This window comes from Fulmarus glacialis, unplaced genomic scaffold (genome assembly GCF_000690835.1).
Source record: "Fulmarus glacialis isolate BGI_N327 unplaced genomic scaffold, ASM69083v1 scaffold15235, whole genome shotgun sequence".
Lineage (NCBI taxonomy): Eukaryota > Metazoa > Chordata > Aves > Procellariiformes > Procellariidae > Fulmarus > Fulmarus glacialis.
In genome coordinates, this window is record NW_009211289.1 from 52,500 (window position 1) to 70,361 (window position 17,862).

The 17,862-nt window shown below is 46.6% G+C and overlaps 1 protein-coding gene across 1 annotated transcript in view; it reads right to left on the minus strand.

Annotated features, from left to right (window-relative positions):
* Nucleotides 1-1,246: 1,246 nt before the first annotated feature.
* The window catches only part of LANCL1 (LanC lantibiotic synthetase component C-like 1 (bacterial)), a 16,781-nt gene continuing 165 nt past the window's right edge, over nucleotides 1,247-17,862 (minus strand). Inside the window, exons 2-8 of the mRNA XM_009577495.1 lie at nucleotides 10,165-10,372; nucleotides 6,045-6,180; nucleotides 5,556-5,702; nucleotides 3,672-3,854; nucleotides 3,068-3,244; nucleotides 2,707-2,779; nucleotides 1,247-1,745 (exon numbers count right to left, since the gene is read on the minus strand). Coding sequence (XP_009575790.1) covers nucleotides 1,669-1,745; nucleotides 2,707-2,779; nucleotides 3,068-3,244; nucleotides 3,672-3,854; nucleotides 5,556-5,702; nucleotides 6,045-6,180; nucleotides 10,165-10,372 — 1,001 coding nt within the window. The 3' untranslated portion in view covers nucleotides 1,247-1,668. The remainder of the gene's footprint in view (nucleotides 1,746-2,706; nucleotides 2,780-3,067; nucleotides 3,245-3,671; nucleotides 3,855-5,555; nucleotides 5,703-6,044; nucleotides 6,181-10,164; nucleotides 10,373-17,862) is intronic.

Here is a 17,862-nt window from a genome sequence, read left to right on the forward strand (position 1 = left end):
AGTCTGCACGAGGCTTCTGACGGGGATGCCCAGCCCAAAGCCGATGAGCTGCTCTGCGCTTCAGGCTGTCTTTTGATGAACTTCCAGAAACATGTGATGGCATCAGGAGGCTGGGCTTTGAGGAAGGAGGCAGCCTTCCAGGAATGGTTTCTACTCTTTGCTGGAGCAGCCCATCCGGGAGGTTCTTGAGGTGGCTAGGCTGCCTAGTGTTCAGGCACATGTGAGCTAGCTGTCTTAGCGTGCCAGGTTTGGTCCTCCTGCTTCACTATGGTTGGCGCAGGAGTGCGCCGGCTTGGAGGTTGCCTGCACTGCCCGGCAGCTGCTCGCCTGCTCTTAGGTGGCCTGAGGCTCTCACAAACCGGCCCTTAAAAGATCAAAACCCACATCCACTCTTGTGCAGGCTGAGAGCTGCCCTCAAACAGCACAAAGCGGTATGCCTGCGTCAGCAACTTTCACTGCGCTCGGTGTTTAGCTCATGCTCAGTGCTAAGAAAGTGGTTTACAGGGTCAGGTCCCTAATGGCTGTAAATTAGTGTAGCATCAGCTAAGGACGGAAAAGCAGATTTACCCCTTGCAAGTATGTGCTCTGCTTGACAGGTCAAAACTATTTAACCTAGGGCAGGTTTTCCAGCTGAGTACATGTGTGGTTGTATATCAAACTACAAAGGCACACAAGTGACTCAAATTATCCAGGTTCAGGAAAGCTTATAAAACAAAGCATGTAAACAACATCTATACAGGTAATAGGTTAAACACTGACAGAACTCAGTGGAATACATTTCTTTTCCCATGCTGCTGCTGGTGGGCCTGGTACCACCTAACACCTACAATATTCGTACACAATTTTAAATAAAGACTGCAAAATAAACTTTCAAAGCTAAACAGAAGAGATCACACCAGCAAGCATGCTTAGCTCACTTTTAGATTGGAGTTTTCCATTAGATGATCAAGGGACTTTTGCAAGGTTTAGCGTAAGATGGCAAATAAGCATAAAAGCTAGTGGATTATTTGTCACTGGAAAAATGCACAAGAGAGCTATACATAGCCTTTGCCTTCAAAGGAGACAGGTGGAAATTCAGGACAAGGCTTTGGCATGTCAGTTCCAGCTGTGCCACTTGCAATCTGACATTAAAAAAACATATATAAAGACTCCACAGTCCATCACGTTTGATTCACGTGGAGCAGCCCAGCTACTGAACTGCCTACTCCCTGGGTGCTCAGAAAGAAAAGACTTAAAACCAACTTGCAGGGCAAGAGTTTGTTTTTCATCTTTTGTTTTCCAAAGGCAATTAAATTCCTGCAACTGTTTATCAGCACAAAAAAAAAAAAATTAAATGGCCAAAGTTACATTCCATAGAAAACTTTCTCCCAGGAAATAGGATACAGAAAATAACAAAAACCTCTATAGCCAACAAAATACTGTACATTTTCTCCCTGCTCCCACCTGCAGCTGTGCGTTTTTAAGAGACACCAGCAAAATTTGCATTCTGTCTTTTAAACTGAAACAATGCAATGAGATGACTAGAAATATTAGAGAACTCAGCATGCCCTCAGGAGGATGGATTTATGTTCAGTTAGGTGAACAACGAGTTTGGAAGAAGGAGAAAGCAGCTTCGAACTGCTTTTCCAAGTGCGGAAGGATTCAGGCAGGAAACTGCCAAGCTCAGATTTAGAGTTCAAATGCAGGGAACTTGGCCTTGGTTGGTACCAGCAGGTCAGCAAGAAAGTAAATTGTTCCAGCCATTCCTGAGGAAAAGAAAACACAGTGTGCTTCAGAGAGATTCCCTTTGGGCACCCATTTTATCAATTATCAAGGGGGTGAATAAGTCATGAAGACAGAAGAAAGGAAAACATTTTCAGAAGGACCTAAATAATTTCCAAGGTCTGAACCCAGGTTTCCCAAGCAGCTTAGGTACTTCAGTGGGGAAAGCATTTTGAAGTTAATCAAATGTTGAAAAGCATCTGGGAAAACATGATGGGTCTTCCCCCCCTCCAGCTCCCTCCCTTCTGCTTTACCTGTCCACAGGTTTAACACTCTGATTATCTGTGCAAAACTTTGGACCCTGTGATATTGCTGCCTCAGGTTCTCACTGATGTAACTGTCCTTGTTCCTTGGCCTGCAGCAAAGCTAGGGAGATTTACATTAGCTGAGGAACCGGCTCCTTCAGCAATACCTGCTGATGGCAGATTTTGGGGGAGCCGTTAGCAGGAGCCACAAAGTGCCATAGGAGCCAACAAGGCCTACAAAAGCAGGGGAGCTTTTAGCAGGAGCCACAAAGTGCCATAGGAGCCAACAAGGCCTACAAAAGCAGCCCCGTTTGTTCCTCCCTCACCCCTGGAATGGAACTGGAAAGCCCATGAAGGACTTTAATCCTTAAAAATGCACAGAAAAGAGACTGTCTGAGAAGCCAGGCTACAAATTACCCTAAGGTAGACTTTGGCCTGTACCCCATTAAAGAATTCCCTTTGAGACCTGCGTGCAGAATCTGTGTGGGAGGCCCAAGAGGACAAGATGCTCCAGCTAAGACATTAGCCTGTGCTACAAGACGACTGCTTCTGGGAAAGGGTAAAACCAGCGAATACAATTTCCTTCCCATCCTCTACACTGAGTTTTGCAAAGACTTCAGTGGAGCGTGTATTCAGTTTTCCTTGGTGCTGGACTGGCTCAGATCCAGGAGCAAAACACAAGCATAGAGATGGAGGTTACCTTCAAAGAGAGAGAATGGCGTGTCTGGAGTCCGGCAGCCATGTTGACCATAGCTTAAACACCACTCTGCAAACTGAGAAAAGAGGAACAAAAAGTGTTCAAATTTTGTTAAAGGTGGATCTTAAAAAAAAAGCACCACCCTCATCCTCACATTATCCCCTGCAGAGCAAGGCTTCTGCAGGATATTCCTTCTGTACAGGCTGTCAGACAGTGATTGTGCTGCTGAGGGACTATTCTGGTGGAGCTGGTCAGATCTAGCTGCATCTCTGCCACACTAGAAATTAGGTTTCAAAGGCAAAGATGGTGACGTTAAAAGGCAGAAGTGAATAATCCCCTCTCCCTTCCTTACACAGGCTCTTACCTTGCAGGCCCTGTACAGGTATTTCGCATTCTGAGTGAGGTTGTACAGTGCTAGGAAGCCGTAAGCATTGCCAGCTGTCCCGTGGCACAGCCCATAGCCTTTCTTCAGTAACCCGTGCTGCCAGATCACTTCTGCACACTGCAGGGCATCATTTAGGTACTGCTGTTCCCCAAAGACCTGCAGAGAGAAGAAATATTCCCTCTTGCCAAAGCAATTTCCTCCACACAAAGAGCATCTCCCTGTGTGAGTGGGGAGGCTTGGGTTAATTAGTTTCTCTCCTACTGAAGTTTTAATGCTGTGACTTTGCTGTCTGCTTTAAAGGAGGATGTTTTTGATATGATGAATAGGGCTGTATGACCATTACTTCACACGCAACTACTTGTCACCATCAGTCACCTGCAACAGGACACCCCACACAGCTGATGAGTATTTTCAGAAATAATTTGTTAAAAGACTAATTTCTGTTTCGGTCAGTGGTCCCTGTGGGCAATTTCGTTGTAACAAGCCATCCTAGTCTCAGGCGGGGGTGGGGGGGTGTGTCTCAACAGAGTCTTCTCCATGATGAGTTCCACATTTAGGGGTCCCCAAAGGGGATTTCTGGTACCTTGTAGGCCTGGAGAAGCATGTAGACAACACCTGGTGCCCCGTGGCACCAGTGGACAAGTAGGTCTCTGTTGTCATCGATGCATGGCGGGTAGTTGCCAGATGGGAACTTGAGCTGGCAGACGTAGTCCACGCTGGGTTTGACTGTGTTGTGCAGTTTTACTTGGCTCACTCCAAGGCCAGGCTGAGAGAGAGAAAGCGTTAAATCGGGGAGAATTACCCTTTTGTCTCTCCCTAAGAGGCTCAAGATCTGCCTGAAAGGCAGAAACAAAGCCAACTATGGCCATGTTCCCTCTTGCTCCTTGTAAATTAAGTAATTTCTTTGGTCATTTCACACATCACAAATACCCACTTGGCCTCAGGCTGCTCTGCGTTCCCTCTTGCTCCTTGTAAATCAAGTAATTTCTTTGGTCATTTCACACATCACAAATACCCACTTGGCCTCAGGCTGCTCTGCCCTTCGGCAGGGACTCATTTCCAGTCATACCCTTGCATCCCCAGAAACAAAGGCTGCTCCTAGCGTGCCACCTGGCCCTCTAAGCAAGAAGGCTTGCTGCTTCTTTTCCTGAAGATGAGTAGGAATAGTTTCAGGTACCCAGAGCTGGAGTAAAGAGATAAACTGTATAAAAACAGTGTTAAGGATGAATGCCAGGAATGATTCCTAGCACCTAGAGCATCTCAGCTCTGAGCTGCTGGGCCAGCCCAGCTGGTGGGCTCTGATGCTGCATTTTCACAGATGTTTCTGGGTAATTGCAAGGGGGTGACTTCACTGCTGACCTCAGACAGAAGCAAGGGAGTGGCTTCAGTGTCCTCTTCCAGTGACACTGCCCCACATGAAATGCGTGCAGTTCTGACTTCCCACGGCAGACTGCAACGAGCACTCTCATCTAAGGATCACACTGTTCCCAGGTTGATAACTTGAAAATTAAAAATCAATACTTGTGCTGTAAAACCATTAGAGATAAAAGTCCAATGTTCTTCTCTCCATATTTTCCTTGTTTGCTTCCCCCAAGGCTTTTTGTACATCATGCTTGGCTGATCCAGGCTCCTTGTACTTCGTACGGCAGAGAAGCCTGAAGCCCATGCAGTATTTTGTGGGAGACTTACACTTAGAATTCTTTAAAACGCCAGCCTGGGAACAAGCTCAGGGACTCGATGCAAATTTGGGCTCTCAGCACACCGCTGTCTCCCCAGCCATTCTGTACTCCTGGGCAATAATCACTTTGCATCCTCCTCTTGCTAAATCTTCTTCTGCTTAAAAAACACCAGCTACCCCTTCCTCTCTGAGTCACATAACTGGGTTATATTCACAGGAACTCCACTTATCCTGTATATGGGCTTGAACTTTGAGGCTGCTGAAGGAAAACTTAAATATTTGAAACCTGGTGGCTTTTTTTCCACCTGCTGTAAGGACTGTGTCTAATAATAAAGGCATTTCCCACTTTCCTACTACAAACACAATCTCTTTCACCATGCTTTTCTTACAGAGATTCTCATTCTGTAATAATCCAAGATTGCTCCAAGTACCCACCTCAAAAAATGCAGGAAACCCACAGATACAAACAAATGGGAATACTTTATAAGCAATTAACACAAGAGGGGGAAGCTCAGACCCAGCTGACCTACAGGGCTTCATTATGTGAAACTGCTGGTATAATGCAGGCCACGTTTCCCTACCGATCGCCGATGGAGGTGGGAAAGTCAATCTCACAGATTTAGAGAAAACCTTTAGAAGTAGGGATGTGTGATCAAAACCAGGAGTCAGTCCATCAGGACAAAGGATCTTGCCCAGTTTGATATCACCAAGAGGCAATTCAAATGCTCCTCCTTGTTCAAAGAAACGTGAAACAGCTGCTAAAGGCCCCTCCCCTCCAGTGCCTCTTACCTGCATGAGATAGTAGTAAATCCCAGCCAAACCATGGGCTGCCCCTACATAGTACTCCTGGTACCACTCATACATCAGTGGGCTCTTTGCTGTGAAGTTCCTCCTTTTGGCCAAGCTCTCTCCCGAGGCTACAACGGCTTCACAGACCTGTGGATGGGAACAGATGCAGGTGAGGGAAATGCTGCCGTCTTGGACGTAGCACAGTGAGTATCCTGGCACAGAACAAGAGAGTTGTTTTTTCTGCCCAAGCAGAGGGAAGAGTGTGGGTGAGGGAGTAAAATGTATGCCAATTCAGTACTGCCTATGGATTTATATGGATGGTGGGAGGGTGTGTGGTGCTTTGTCCCTTTGGAAGAAGAGCAGCAGAGATACCGTGATGTGGTTCCTCCCTTGTTGCCAGAGTTCTCTAGATCTAGCATTGATTTTTACCTGCCCAAAGATGAGCTGCATGGAAAGAGACAGCTAACAAATCAGCAGAAGCCACAGTACCTGCTGAATGTGACTTTGAGGGATCTTTTCCTTTCTGAAGTGCTTGTTCACAAATACCAGCGCATAGAGATAGCCCATGCGTCCATACAGCAGTTCATCTGGCACTCGTGGGTCAAGCTTGTGCAGATGGAGCAAACTACAAAGAAAAATTCACATGGGGGAGATTAGAGGACACTCAAAGCCATGTAACCAAGCAGCGAGACTGGAGCTCAAAAACATGGTTTGTTCTTTCATGCTGCCCGCACCCTGGGAAATGTCAGGCCAGTCTCCGAGTCTCAGCCTTTCAGCTATGCAAGGTGCAGAATCCCTCTTTCCCCTGTTTTTTCCCTTGGGTTATTGCTTTAGTCTGCTCAGCTCTTTACAATGCAGTTGTACTATGTGCTTGTTTTTTAGAGCACCAGCTCTGGGAAAGCTACTTGTGGGGAAACCTGGGCTATAGGAAATGGTCAGCATAAAGTTGCTGACTGCTCAGGAAAGGCTGCCCACCACTACCTCCCTGTGATGCCGTTGGCAAGCCAGACCCTCTGCCAAAAATAACTATTTTCAAACAAAACTGTTATGTGTTTAATTTGGCTGCTCAAGGAATGCTAGAAAGTCAAACTAGTGCTAATGGTATATGTAAAAATCTCACCCCTTATGCTCAGAAGTCCTGAAAGAAAAGCCCCTTTCCCTCCATGCCTGCAAGTGGCCAGGGCTACACTGCCAGTGGAAAAAGAGGTGCCTCCATGAGCTAAAAATCTAGGTAAGAGGTGGGGAGAAGCAGCTGGAAATGTTGTTTAACATCAAGCCTCTGCGGCACATGTAAGAAATCTCTTCTAGGGAGGGTTGAGCAGCAGTGAGGACAGCTCAGCAGAGTGTGAGTGCTGTGGGCTGTCTGTGGTGCAATCCCACACTGAGGACTGCCCGGCTGGCACCAGGCTTTAGCCCACAAGTGCAGAGCGAGAGGTCTGCTGGAGTCAGGTATTTTCTTTGCCATTTTTCTATTATCATGTTGCAAAGTTGGTGACATTCCTGTAGTGCTAACAGAGACTGGCAGCTCTTCACACTGATGCTCTATAGCCCAATTCACTCTCGATGCAATTTTTCCTTTGTCTTGCCTCTCATCACATTTCCAACAAGGCTGGATGTCCTTCCCTGTCAGAGCGGCAGGCAGGGATATGACTCGTTTTGGCTTTGTTTTTCTGTTCACCCCTGAAGACAGCAATCTGAAAAATGCCATCCCTTTTAAAATACCAGCATAAGTGGCTTCACGGCTGTATCCTCAGCTGCTTCCTGCTGTGGCTGCGACAGAAAGAGGGCTAAGAAACCAGCCAGGAGAGCTGTGTGTGCACAGAGCTTCCCTGTCACAGCAGCACGAGGAGCAGAAAAGGTGCCTTGGCAGCCTTTGCTCCTGGGCAGAACGATGTGTTGCAAAGGAAAGAAGCAACCAGATGTCCAGAGTATCTCGAAGCAGAGAGAGGATGCTGGGCTGTGACTCCCCATGGCAGGAAACTTTCCCTTGGCACTGGACTCAAAGTGAGCAGGGATATTGAAAGAGAAAGGAAAGAGTAGTGTCTCAAGGTGGATTGGCCCCATCTCCTCATGTACCACTTGAGATATGCCTTGCTCCATGGGGCAGATTTCTCACAGATTAAACCCAAGAGACAGACTTTACATCCAAGGCTAGGAGTAAGCAGGGGTCCCTCTCTGAGCTGCATGGGCTGAAAGGAAAGCCCTGCTGCCTCCTCATGTCCCCTGTCCCCAAGTCCAAGGAAGGCAGATGAAGAGGAGGTTTTCCAAGGCAGAAAACAGTGTTTTGACAGACGGACTCTGCCCAGCAGCAGGCTGGCCAGAAGAGATGCTGGCTGGTGATGTTGTTCAGCTCTGAGATGTCAGGAAAATGGTGGGTGCAATAGAAGGAACGGATGGGTGGATAAACAGTAATACCCACAGCAGGGATTTTCTGAGGTCTGGATGTGAAATCTTCTTTTCGTGGGGAAATCTGGAGCAGCTGGAGCTACTATTCTTGCTCCTTATGCATTACTACTTCTACCTCTAGCTGCTTTCCCAGCCAGGATAATCAGGGGAGGAAGCCTGCCAGCGGTTTCTGTTGTTTTCAACATGTGGGGCAGGGCTGCATGGTATGCCTGCAGCAAGAGATGCCTGGGGATGCTACTGGACTGACTGCAAGCAGAATGCATTTCTCAGGTGCGAGAGGGTAAATCAAGGTCCCTGAAAGGAAGAGCCACTCCTGCTCAGATATCAGCCTATTACCTCAACTGTCAAAAATCAGTAGTTTCTGGACAGAGGGAAGGCGAAGCAGCTGTAGAACAAGATGGGATTTTTGTATGCCACTGGCTCTAAAACCAAACCTTTGACCTTCTGAATTGGTGGGAGATGGCAGGGAAAAGGGGACTCCTGGAACACTGCTCAGATTTTCACAGGCTCTTGGAAAATGGCCTGCCCTGAAATGTTAGTCTCTCTGGAGCATAAAAGCACATTTGTTGGTCGTGAACTCATTTAGGTAAGACCAAGGAGCTAAGAAAAAGCAAGCTTCTGTCTCTTACACTGCAGGTAAAACCTGGCTGATGGATCCTCTCCTTGGGCTCTGTAAAGATGAGGTGCTTTAAAAGACAGAGAACAAAATGGAGAGAGGCCCTCCTTCTCCGCAGCTGTAATAGAAGTGCACTTTCTATGCATTTGCACTGTACAACTTAGCAACTGTTCCGTAACTAAACAGCATACCCAAAACCCACTTAAGAGTTTTGATTAAGGAGGCTATTTCTCAAAGAAATACTCTCTTTTTAAAGGTAGCATGGTCAGGGTAACTGCTTTGGGAATTGGTGGCAGGGTAAGGACAGCATAACTGTTCCTTCGAGAAAGCCACATTTTTCCTCCTCTCAGATATATGAAAAAACTGATTTCCAAGGCTCTGCCTTTATTATGCCATTAGATGGCAGTGCAGAATTAATCATGAGTTTCCATTCTGCTACAAAACTGTAGGCAGTACAGGAGGGATACGGGGAGGGGAGAGCTACAGCAAGAAAACACGAATTTTTCACAACTTGGGGCTTATGCATTGATGACAACTGGCCAGTACCATTTGACAGATTAGTTCCCTTTTTGTTAGCAAATATATTAATCATGGTGAGATTCACCACTTTGGCACAGTATTAAGCAAAACCTAAACCACAGATTATTTCAAGAATAAAGAAGAGAGTTCTGTCCTCTGACTGACCGTATCCACATAAACCAGAAGCTATTCTTAGTTAAGGGAGTGGGAACATGGTGTCCAAACCATACAGGCACCTCTGATTCCCACCCATGGCTTTTTTGATATTATGCATCACTTACGGCTGTTTAAGGGCACTCAGTGTTGTTCTGAAGCGTCAGGGGTTTTGTCTTTTTTTTGTGCTGACCATGTGTAAATGGAAACTCTTTACAGGGCTGTTTCTCACCTTCTCAAAACTGATCTCCCTTAAGCAAGAAAAGCTTGCAACTGCATCTCCTTAACTTTTTTCCTTCCTCTACCACGTGCTGCTTTGACTGTAGGACTGCTTGTTTGTCCTTTTCTTAAGTACCCAACAAAAATACATTTGGCAACAGTTGAGGAAAGGCAGGAAATAGAAATAAATGAATCATAACCAGCTGCATTCAGCAGTTGAAAGGGATTCTGTCAATCCTAGGTTTAAGTCAAAGTCAACTAACAAACAGAAAGTGGAAGTGAGTAACAAAATTAATCTAATAATCCTGCCACATTTCTCCTTTTCATCAAAATGGCTATAAAGCTAAATTTAAGGTTCTGAAAAAATACCAAACCTCACCTTCTGGATTTTTTTTTAATTTTGGCATTTTTTTCTTCCTGTGTTTATTGGAATTATTTTTAAGATGGCTGAACCATCTGATACCAGCTGAACAATATCCTTGCTCTGCAGACTGCGAGACAAGCCTGTTTGTCCTTAAGCTAGCTCTTTCCCCAGGGCAGAACAAGTTTGATCTGCCTTGCGACGTTACTGGATTATCTCTCACGTAAGACTGCAACAAAATGTATTCAGGCTTGGCGGAGAGTACCCGGTACAAGCCCAGACCAGCTCTGTGAGCAAGAGGAACATTAGGTCAAAGACATAACCAAGCATTTTACCGAGTGATGCAGTCTTCTGACTGCTTCTGGTTCTGCAGTTTGTGGTAGACGACAGCAGCCACTGCCAGGGGCCCGGCATCTCCGCACAGAAAAGTGATGGATCGTCTTGTCAGACAGCTTAGGCTCTTCTTCACATACTCGTGGGCCACCTGAAGGTAGGCTGGGTCTCCATACACATCATACAGGTGCAAATACAGCAAAGCAATGCCTGCAAAAGGAACATAAAGGTTGCATCCACCAGAAAAGTTTACCCTTCCCGCTACATGCCCTGGCTGTTTTAACGAGCCTAAAAGCCTGGCCCTCAGCCCTCATCTAGGGCATAAGCCTTCGAGACAGGCTTCTCGGGCACATCCAGCGGCGTAAGCCATAGCTGCAGCATCCCCAGCTTCTTTTCCTGCTTTGTGACCTGATGCTGCTCGTGAGTGGACTTGCTCGTGAGTGGACTGCAGGTTAAGACAAACAGCAGTGTCTGACCCAGGAGGTCCTGGAGGTCAGCTGAGCTTCTGATACACGGGTTACATATAATTTTAGCAGCAAGGAGCAAAAGATGAGACCTAGACAAACCCACCTAAATCTATCAACTGTACCTGGGACTGTTGCTAAACAGTGGAGGAAAAAGATAATTCATCTTCGGGCAAGATGGTACTTGTGGCAGAGCAGTGCTGAGTTGTTACTCTATCTCAATTATTTTTTCCCATGCCAGGAGGTAAAGGGCTGGGTCACTTAGCTTGGTTTGGATTTTTAAAAAAGTGACACGTCATCAGCACTGAGAAGCAGCACCTTTAAGACATCCTACTTGGCTCTTTTTTTTTTTTTCTGTTTTGTTTTTTCCTCCCAGTGGGAAGCACCAGCAAGGTTGTTACAGCTCCCTGGACATCACCTCCTGCTGCTGAGCAGATCCCAAGCCCTACTCCAAGGACTGGTGCATCCTAGAAAAGGGGCCGCCTGACTCTCCTCTGCAGCACATCATTCATGAGATCAGCCCTTATCTGAAACATAAACAGCTACCTGGAATGCTGGAAAAGGCTGCATGGTCCTCCCTGGAGGTTTTCAATGGGCTAGCGAGCTACAGAAAGAACTCCACTACTGAGAAGTCACATCAGTTGCTGTCCTTTGCCTCTGTCTGCCATGTCTTCATCCAGCTCTTGAAGCTTTTAGTAGGTAACTCAGGAGTCCTCAGTAAGTCTGTGTCTGAAAGGTCTGCCACATTTGAACCATCCTTCTGATCTGGAAGGCATCCTGAAACATGCACTGAAGAAAGCTACTGGCCTACATCACTTTGAGAAAAGCTTATTTCTTCCCTTACCAGTAACCATTTCTAAGAAGACTCAGGTCCTGTGTTTAAGCTTAAATTAATAGAGCCAATCTCTGCAGATTTTGATGTGGTAAGGTAAGGGGGGGCGAGAATGCTGCAAAATTACTTTCCATGGTGCTGAGGACAATTTTAAATTTAGATCGTTTTCTCATTTTGCATAGGTAATCTCCAAAGCTTCGTGCTACAGACAAGCAGTTCAGTGTTAGTATTTCCAGGGAGAGCTCAGATGCACAGTACCATCACTCAAGTCTTATATAAGGATGTGGATATGAAGCCCTTCTTTAAAGGGGAACCCTCCTCTTCCAGCTAGCAAATGTCAAGTGACTCTCCTTGATTTATTTAGCACCTAGCAGAGCTTCTAGACTTTAATAGGCCTGATAGCTATCTGAGCACAACTTGCACTCTTGACTTACCTGCTTTAATATACAACTTTTTGCTTTGTAAGTAGCTTCTATTCCCAATGCCATCATACCACCCTAATTATGTACATAACTACCATGCTAAGACCACTGCTAGGATTGAATTTGTAGAAAGTAAATGTCTCAGCATTGTTTTCCTCTGACTTCTTTGTCTCTCCTCTTTCAAAACATTTCTCACCCCCTTTCCTTCCAGGCCCAAGCATCTTTGGAAAAGACTCCAAAAAACCATTGACCTATACTAAAGGATGGAAGGGATGAGTTGCTTCCCCAAACCATTAATTTTTCCTTTTTCTTTAAAACCCAAAGGCCTTACAAACTGAATCTAAAGCCAATTTTCTCAACTCCTTCCTCAACGAATTCATACTCCCAAGCTGATCAGAAGGGCACAATGCAGTGCTGCCTTCAGCTGCTCTTTTGCTAACTGTGAGCCCAAAAGTAGGGAAGGCCAGCAGAGGAGGGCAGGCCCATGCATAAAGAGGCAATGTTTAGAGATGTATGTAGAGGGATACAAAATGCAGTCACCTGGGCGGGGTATATCCTATATTGACCTGTGTGCCAAGATGTAGGCAGTGCTGTTTGGAGACGAGAGTTTCCACCTGATGCACTTGGCTCAGCTAGGCAGCATTGCTCTGCAGAAGCTATTCCACAGCTCTGCCTCACTCCCTCTCCAATAATTCCTTCTTCACCCCAACTGACCAGGTAGGGTTTGCTGACTGACTGGGTGTTTGTTTGGCATGCTTTAAGCGCTATACAAACATGGCATCATCAGTCAAATGGGGCTAGGTAAGCAGTGGATCTGCTCCATTTCTGTGTGCCCTGGAAGTCTGTGTTCAGTGTCCCAGTTTGAAATGTGACCTATTTTTGTGACGTCCGAGACTCCTGATTGATTCCAGCAGAACTGCCATGCAGTGGCTGCCTGTGGCCTGCTACTGCCAAAGACGCGTGGGCTTTGTTCTATTTATCGGTTACTATTGGACCACCTTCTCTGTAGTTTCTCCAGACTTCAAAGTCTTTTGCTCCTTGCAGTGTAACACCTGCTGCATAGCCACATGTGATGGAGAACGCTTCAGACATCACTTGATGGTGCAGGACTGGAGTGAACACATGTGCTACTGAGAGCATAACCTTTAGCAGGGCTCTGATGACTGAAACTGCCACCTCTAGTGTGCAGGAAGCCAATTCACTGGAGTGTTAATGCCCGAGATGCTTGCTCACTGCAGGGAATCAGGAGGCAAAAATAAATCCTGCATGTCTCTCACAAAGCCTGTATATTTAGCATCTTCAGTAGGACAATAAACAACATCTCTCTCCTCTTGCCATCCTGTATGAGCAGTATCGTAGATGCAGAGGAGTGCTTTGCATTAGAGATTTCTTTTGAGTGGGGCAGAGGAGGAGAGTTGAATGTACACAGTAGAAATGGAATTGTTTACACCAGCTGTGCCAGTTGGCTAGTACTGATGGCCCTGACTTTAGCAACCATTGCTTTCAACAGAGCAGACGTCGCTGGAGATACCTGGCAAGTTCTTGCTCGAGAGCTAAAGCACTGCAGCAGGCTAAAAGAATATCTCATCCATATGACCATTCTGTTCATCAAAGAGAAGTAAAGCTGTGCCTCAACTTCCCTGCAAGTTTAAACTTGTTCTTTATGTTGGATTGCACTATCATTGCAAACAGTTCTGCTGGTGGAAGGAACAGCAGTAGTGAGACAAAGCTTCCCCTTCATGCTGAATAGAGTGGATAAAAGTGAGAGGAAGCACTGCTTGGTGTCAGCACCGCTGCACTCCCCCTGCTGATAGCACCAGCAGAGATGCCCATTAGACTGTTTGGAACATGCCTCCTTGTCCACCAGGAGCTGAGCTGCAATGTGGTCCTTTCACAAAGGACACTAGGTTGCCACAAGAGGAGATTTCTTGACCTAATTTGGACCAGTTCCAAACCTGCCATCTACAATAATACAAGAGCTCAGAGATCTTGCGTTGACCCAAGGAAGTAAGTCAGCCACCACCCTCCAAGCAGGATGTCAAACACAGGGGGAAGAAGTGGAAACCTATCTCTGCACACAGTGATGAAGCCTGACAGTTTCTAGTGAGAAACCTGATGTCATTTTAATGAGTCAGGCATGGGATAAAAGTTACAGCGGGGGTAGCACAGCTTTACTGCCCAGCTCAAAGGATAATAAGCATCTTTTCTGGTGCAGACGCATGGGATGTTATCTTGCACTCATAAATGCATGCCAAAGCCATGCTGAATGGGACAGAGAGACGTCCTCTCCAGAGGGCTGCATCATCCCATGTTCAGAACTGTCTGGGGAGCCACAGGTGCATTGTACTACAGCTTGCAGCTTGCCTTCCTAGTGCCTTGTGGGACATGGGCATTTCTCAGGAGCCTCAGCTTTTCCAGCCTTAAAACCTGGGCAACAAAGCTTCTTTTGTAAAACTTTCTACAAAAGAAGCTTCCCCCCCCAAAAAAAAAACCCCTAACAAAAAAAAACCAGCCCAGCCCAAACCAAAACTACCCATTACCCCATCACAGAATCCTACAACAGGTTAGGTTAGAAGGGATCCGTGAAGGTGATCTGATCCAACCCTCTGAAAGTAAGGCCAACTTTGAATTTACATCCCATTGCCCTGAGCGGAGATTTCACAAAAGCTACCCACGAAGCACTTGGCAGAAATGTGGTTTATGTGGGTGACACAAGGCACTATTCTCTCTCATCAAATGCAGCCTAACTGCCTCTTATTCTGTAGGGGTTATCTGAGGATTTCTGTTTTTCTGAACAGAACTCTCTTAAGGAGATACAAGTTCTCTGGGTTCTGAGGTTAAAACTAAAGTGAACGAAAGGTGTTTTTCCAGAAGCTTTCCTGAACTGGTACAGTCAGAATTTCGATCCGTTCTTAAATGGCTTTTCTTTCATCTGGCATGTCTTTTGAAGAGTCCTTCCAAAAGGCAACCCAGCCCTGCTCCTCGTCTCCACTCGCCAACAGGCCAGCCAAAAGCTGTGGGTGAGGCAGGCCAGCTCGACTCACCGGTCTGTTTCAGAGGCCCTCGAGCGCTGAAAGCCACAACTATGACGTTGCTAGAGAAGGGAATGCGCGCATGGGAAACAAATTCCAAAGGCACTGCCATGATGTGGAGGAAGGGGAATCTCTCCCATATATACTGTTTCAGGTGGCAGATCACCTCATCATCTTGCAAGGACACAACAGTCCAGCAGGCACCAGACTCAAGAGCTTCCTAGCTTCTGCAGTCAGCTAAGAGGTGACAGGAGTGAAGTCAGTCTCCCTCCATTCCCTTTCCATGGTCTGTACTCCCAGCTGAGGTAGTCTTTGGAGCAAGGCCTCTTGCACTATGAGAAATACCAACACACACGTACATGTTCTTTGGCATCCTCACGCTAATCTATTTGAAAATGGATGAGGCAGTTGTACTTCTGCCAGAATTTGAACTGCTTCTGATTCAGAAATAGCTTACGGCAGTTTACCTTCCCTCAGTCAACACTTTGATACCAGTGAAACAAATTAAGACCACAAAAGCTCTTACAGCAGTCTAGCTAAACCGATTAAAAGACAGAACAGAACACAACAGCTGAGTCTGGTCTATACCCAGGCACATACCAGGTGTTGCCTACAGGGCCTTGATCTCTATGGGGAACTGAATGAAACAGTAACATGCCGATTCAAATGTGTTTTGAGGGCATTCAGCCGTACGCTGGATAATCTTGATCCAAAGTGTGTTTTCACTGCCTCTGAGCTGAAAATATAAGTCCTTCCCTGCCTCTGCTTCAACTTCACATACCAAGAAGCTGTGGCTTCCTTGGCACAAATGCAGGCCGGGGGAACAGGGCTCTGTCAAGTGTGTTGGGAAAGAAACAGGCACCCAAGTAAAATGCCAGCATATGCTGTGTATTACTGGGTGTAATGTAGTACACTCAAGTATGTTACATTTCACGCAGAGTTTGTGCTAAGAGAGCCACATTTCAAATCTCTCTTATTAGCGGCCACAAGAGCGCGGGTTGATTTCAGACTGCTGGGCAATGATTTACATGAGAAGATACTCAACAAGCCTTTTCTACACAAGCAATTACAGGAAAAAGCTGCTGTCTTGGCCCAATTAATTTTGTCTCTGGAAACCAGCACTGAATAAATTAATATGGCTAGGATTGGAAAAGAAGGGAGGGTGACAAAGATACAGTGTAATATCTGCAAACTTCACTTCACTGGCTGTGACCTGCAGGAAATCTGTCTGTGGGTTTTTTCTAATCCTATTAGCCAAAGTGAGAAGGTTGTGTGCCCAATGAGGAATGATCCCTGGGAGGAAAAGAGAAGATTCCCTCTTGAGAAACTCCCTTCCAAATAAAAACGAGCTGAAATCCTACCAGAGCTCTCAACCACTGTTTCACAACTGCCGTCACTTTCCAACACGAAGGGAACACGGTCTCTGGGGAAAGGTGTTTACCTTCTCCCCGCAGACTTTCAGAGTACTCCTAACATCACCTAACTGTCCTCCTGCTTGATCTCCTGAATTATTCTGGCCAGAGGTAGACTCTACCATCATGCCAAGTAGCACCCTCATGACTGAAGACCATCTTTACGTATGGAGTGCTTTTCATCTGAGGGGACCTCAGAGCAGGGTCACACGGACTGGAAGACTGAACCTTGTTTCCCAAGGTGAAATCAGCCAGCACTGAACAAAAATGCATAAATTCACAAGCAGCAGCAGCAGCAGCAGCGTGCTGCCAGCCAGCAACTGAAGAAATCAATGTTCTCCCACGCTGGAATTTAATACTGGCATCCTAGCGTTTCTCATGCAATGCTCTAGAGTGCTCTCAGTGCCTGTCTACCTCACTAAAATTTTTAAGTAGGCATTTCTGGCATTGCTGTCATCAAGCTGCAACGTTAGTTTAGCACCAACACAATGAACACCATTCTCCCAAGCAAACTGTTGGCATCAAGTTCCATAGTATCCAAGCACAAGCCAGCCACACCCGGATTATAATACAGAAAACTGCCATTTAGGATTGCAGTGTATTGCCAAAAAAAAGCCACAGCAGCAAAGAATGTTGCAGCGAGCATGAGATTAATTGCAATTACCCCAAGGTCTCTCCCTAGAGCCTGGCACCGTGCAGAAGGCGGTGGCAGGAAAGCTGACAAAAGCACGCAGCAGTAGCCAAGGATGAGGCGGCAGAGAAAGGTGTGTCCTCCCTGGCTCCAGGGGGTAGGAATAGGGAGGGGAAGGCAGGGCATGCTTCCAAGGAAGAAAAACCAGGTTGAAAATGCAGAACAGGAGAAAGACAAGCTCCTGGAAGCTTTGCACAGAAGAGTTAGTGTGAGGAAGGCTTCCATCCTTCGTTATACTCACATTTGCATTTCTGCTCCTTCCAGCAGGTACTGGAGCAGAACTAGCCCTGGCTAAGTGGAGGGGCACTACCTGGGGAACAGGAATGGAGCAACCTGCCAATCAGACAATGTCAAAAGATAAAACTCAGCCCAAACGGAAAAGACGGACATTATTCCAGGCCCTAAGCTCAGCGCTGGCACTCTGCAAGGACTCCTTGCAGGTAAATGACCTATCGCGCATCTGCCCACTTCACAGAGCAGTGATTTACTTGTCACCATCCCCACCGTGGCCAAATTTGGAGCCAGTCCCTTTGATGGTTCCCCATGTTCGCTCTCAAGCAGGTGCTGGCTTTCTCTGGTGCATAGGTTTGGCACTATTAACCAAGAGAAGTCCCAATCCTGCCCTGCAACGCCATGGTCTTCCCTCTGCAGCTTGAAACGTGCTCCAAAAATGGGGAGTCCCGAGAAAGCCCCTTGCTTTAATGGATTGAAACACGCCCAAGAAACACTGTTCCTGACGTGGGTCTACTGTGATCATTCAAACAGCCAAAACCGCGCATGGTCTGCCTTGGCCTGACCTAGAAGACCGCTTCGGAGAGCTCCTGCTCCGTCGATCCGAGCGGCCGCC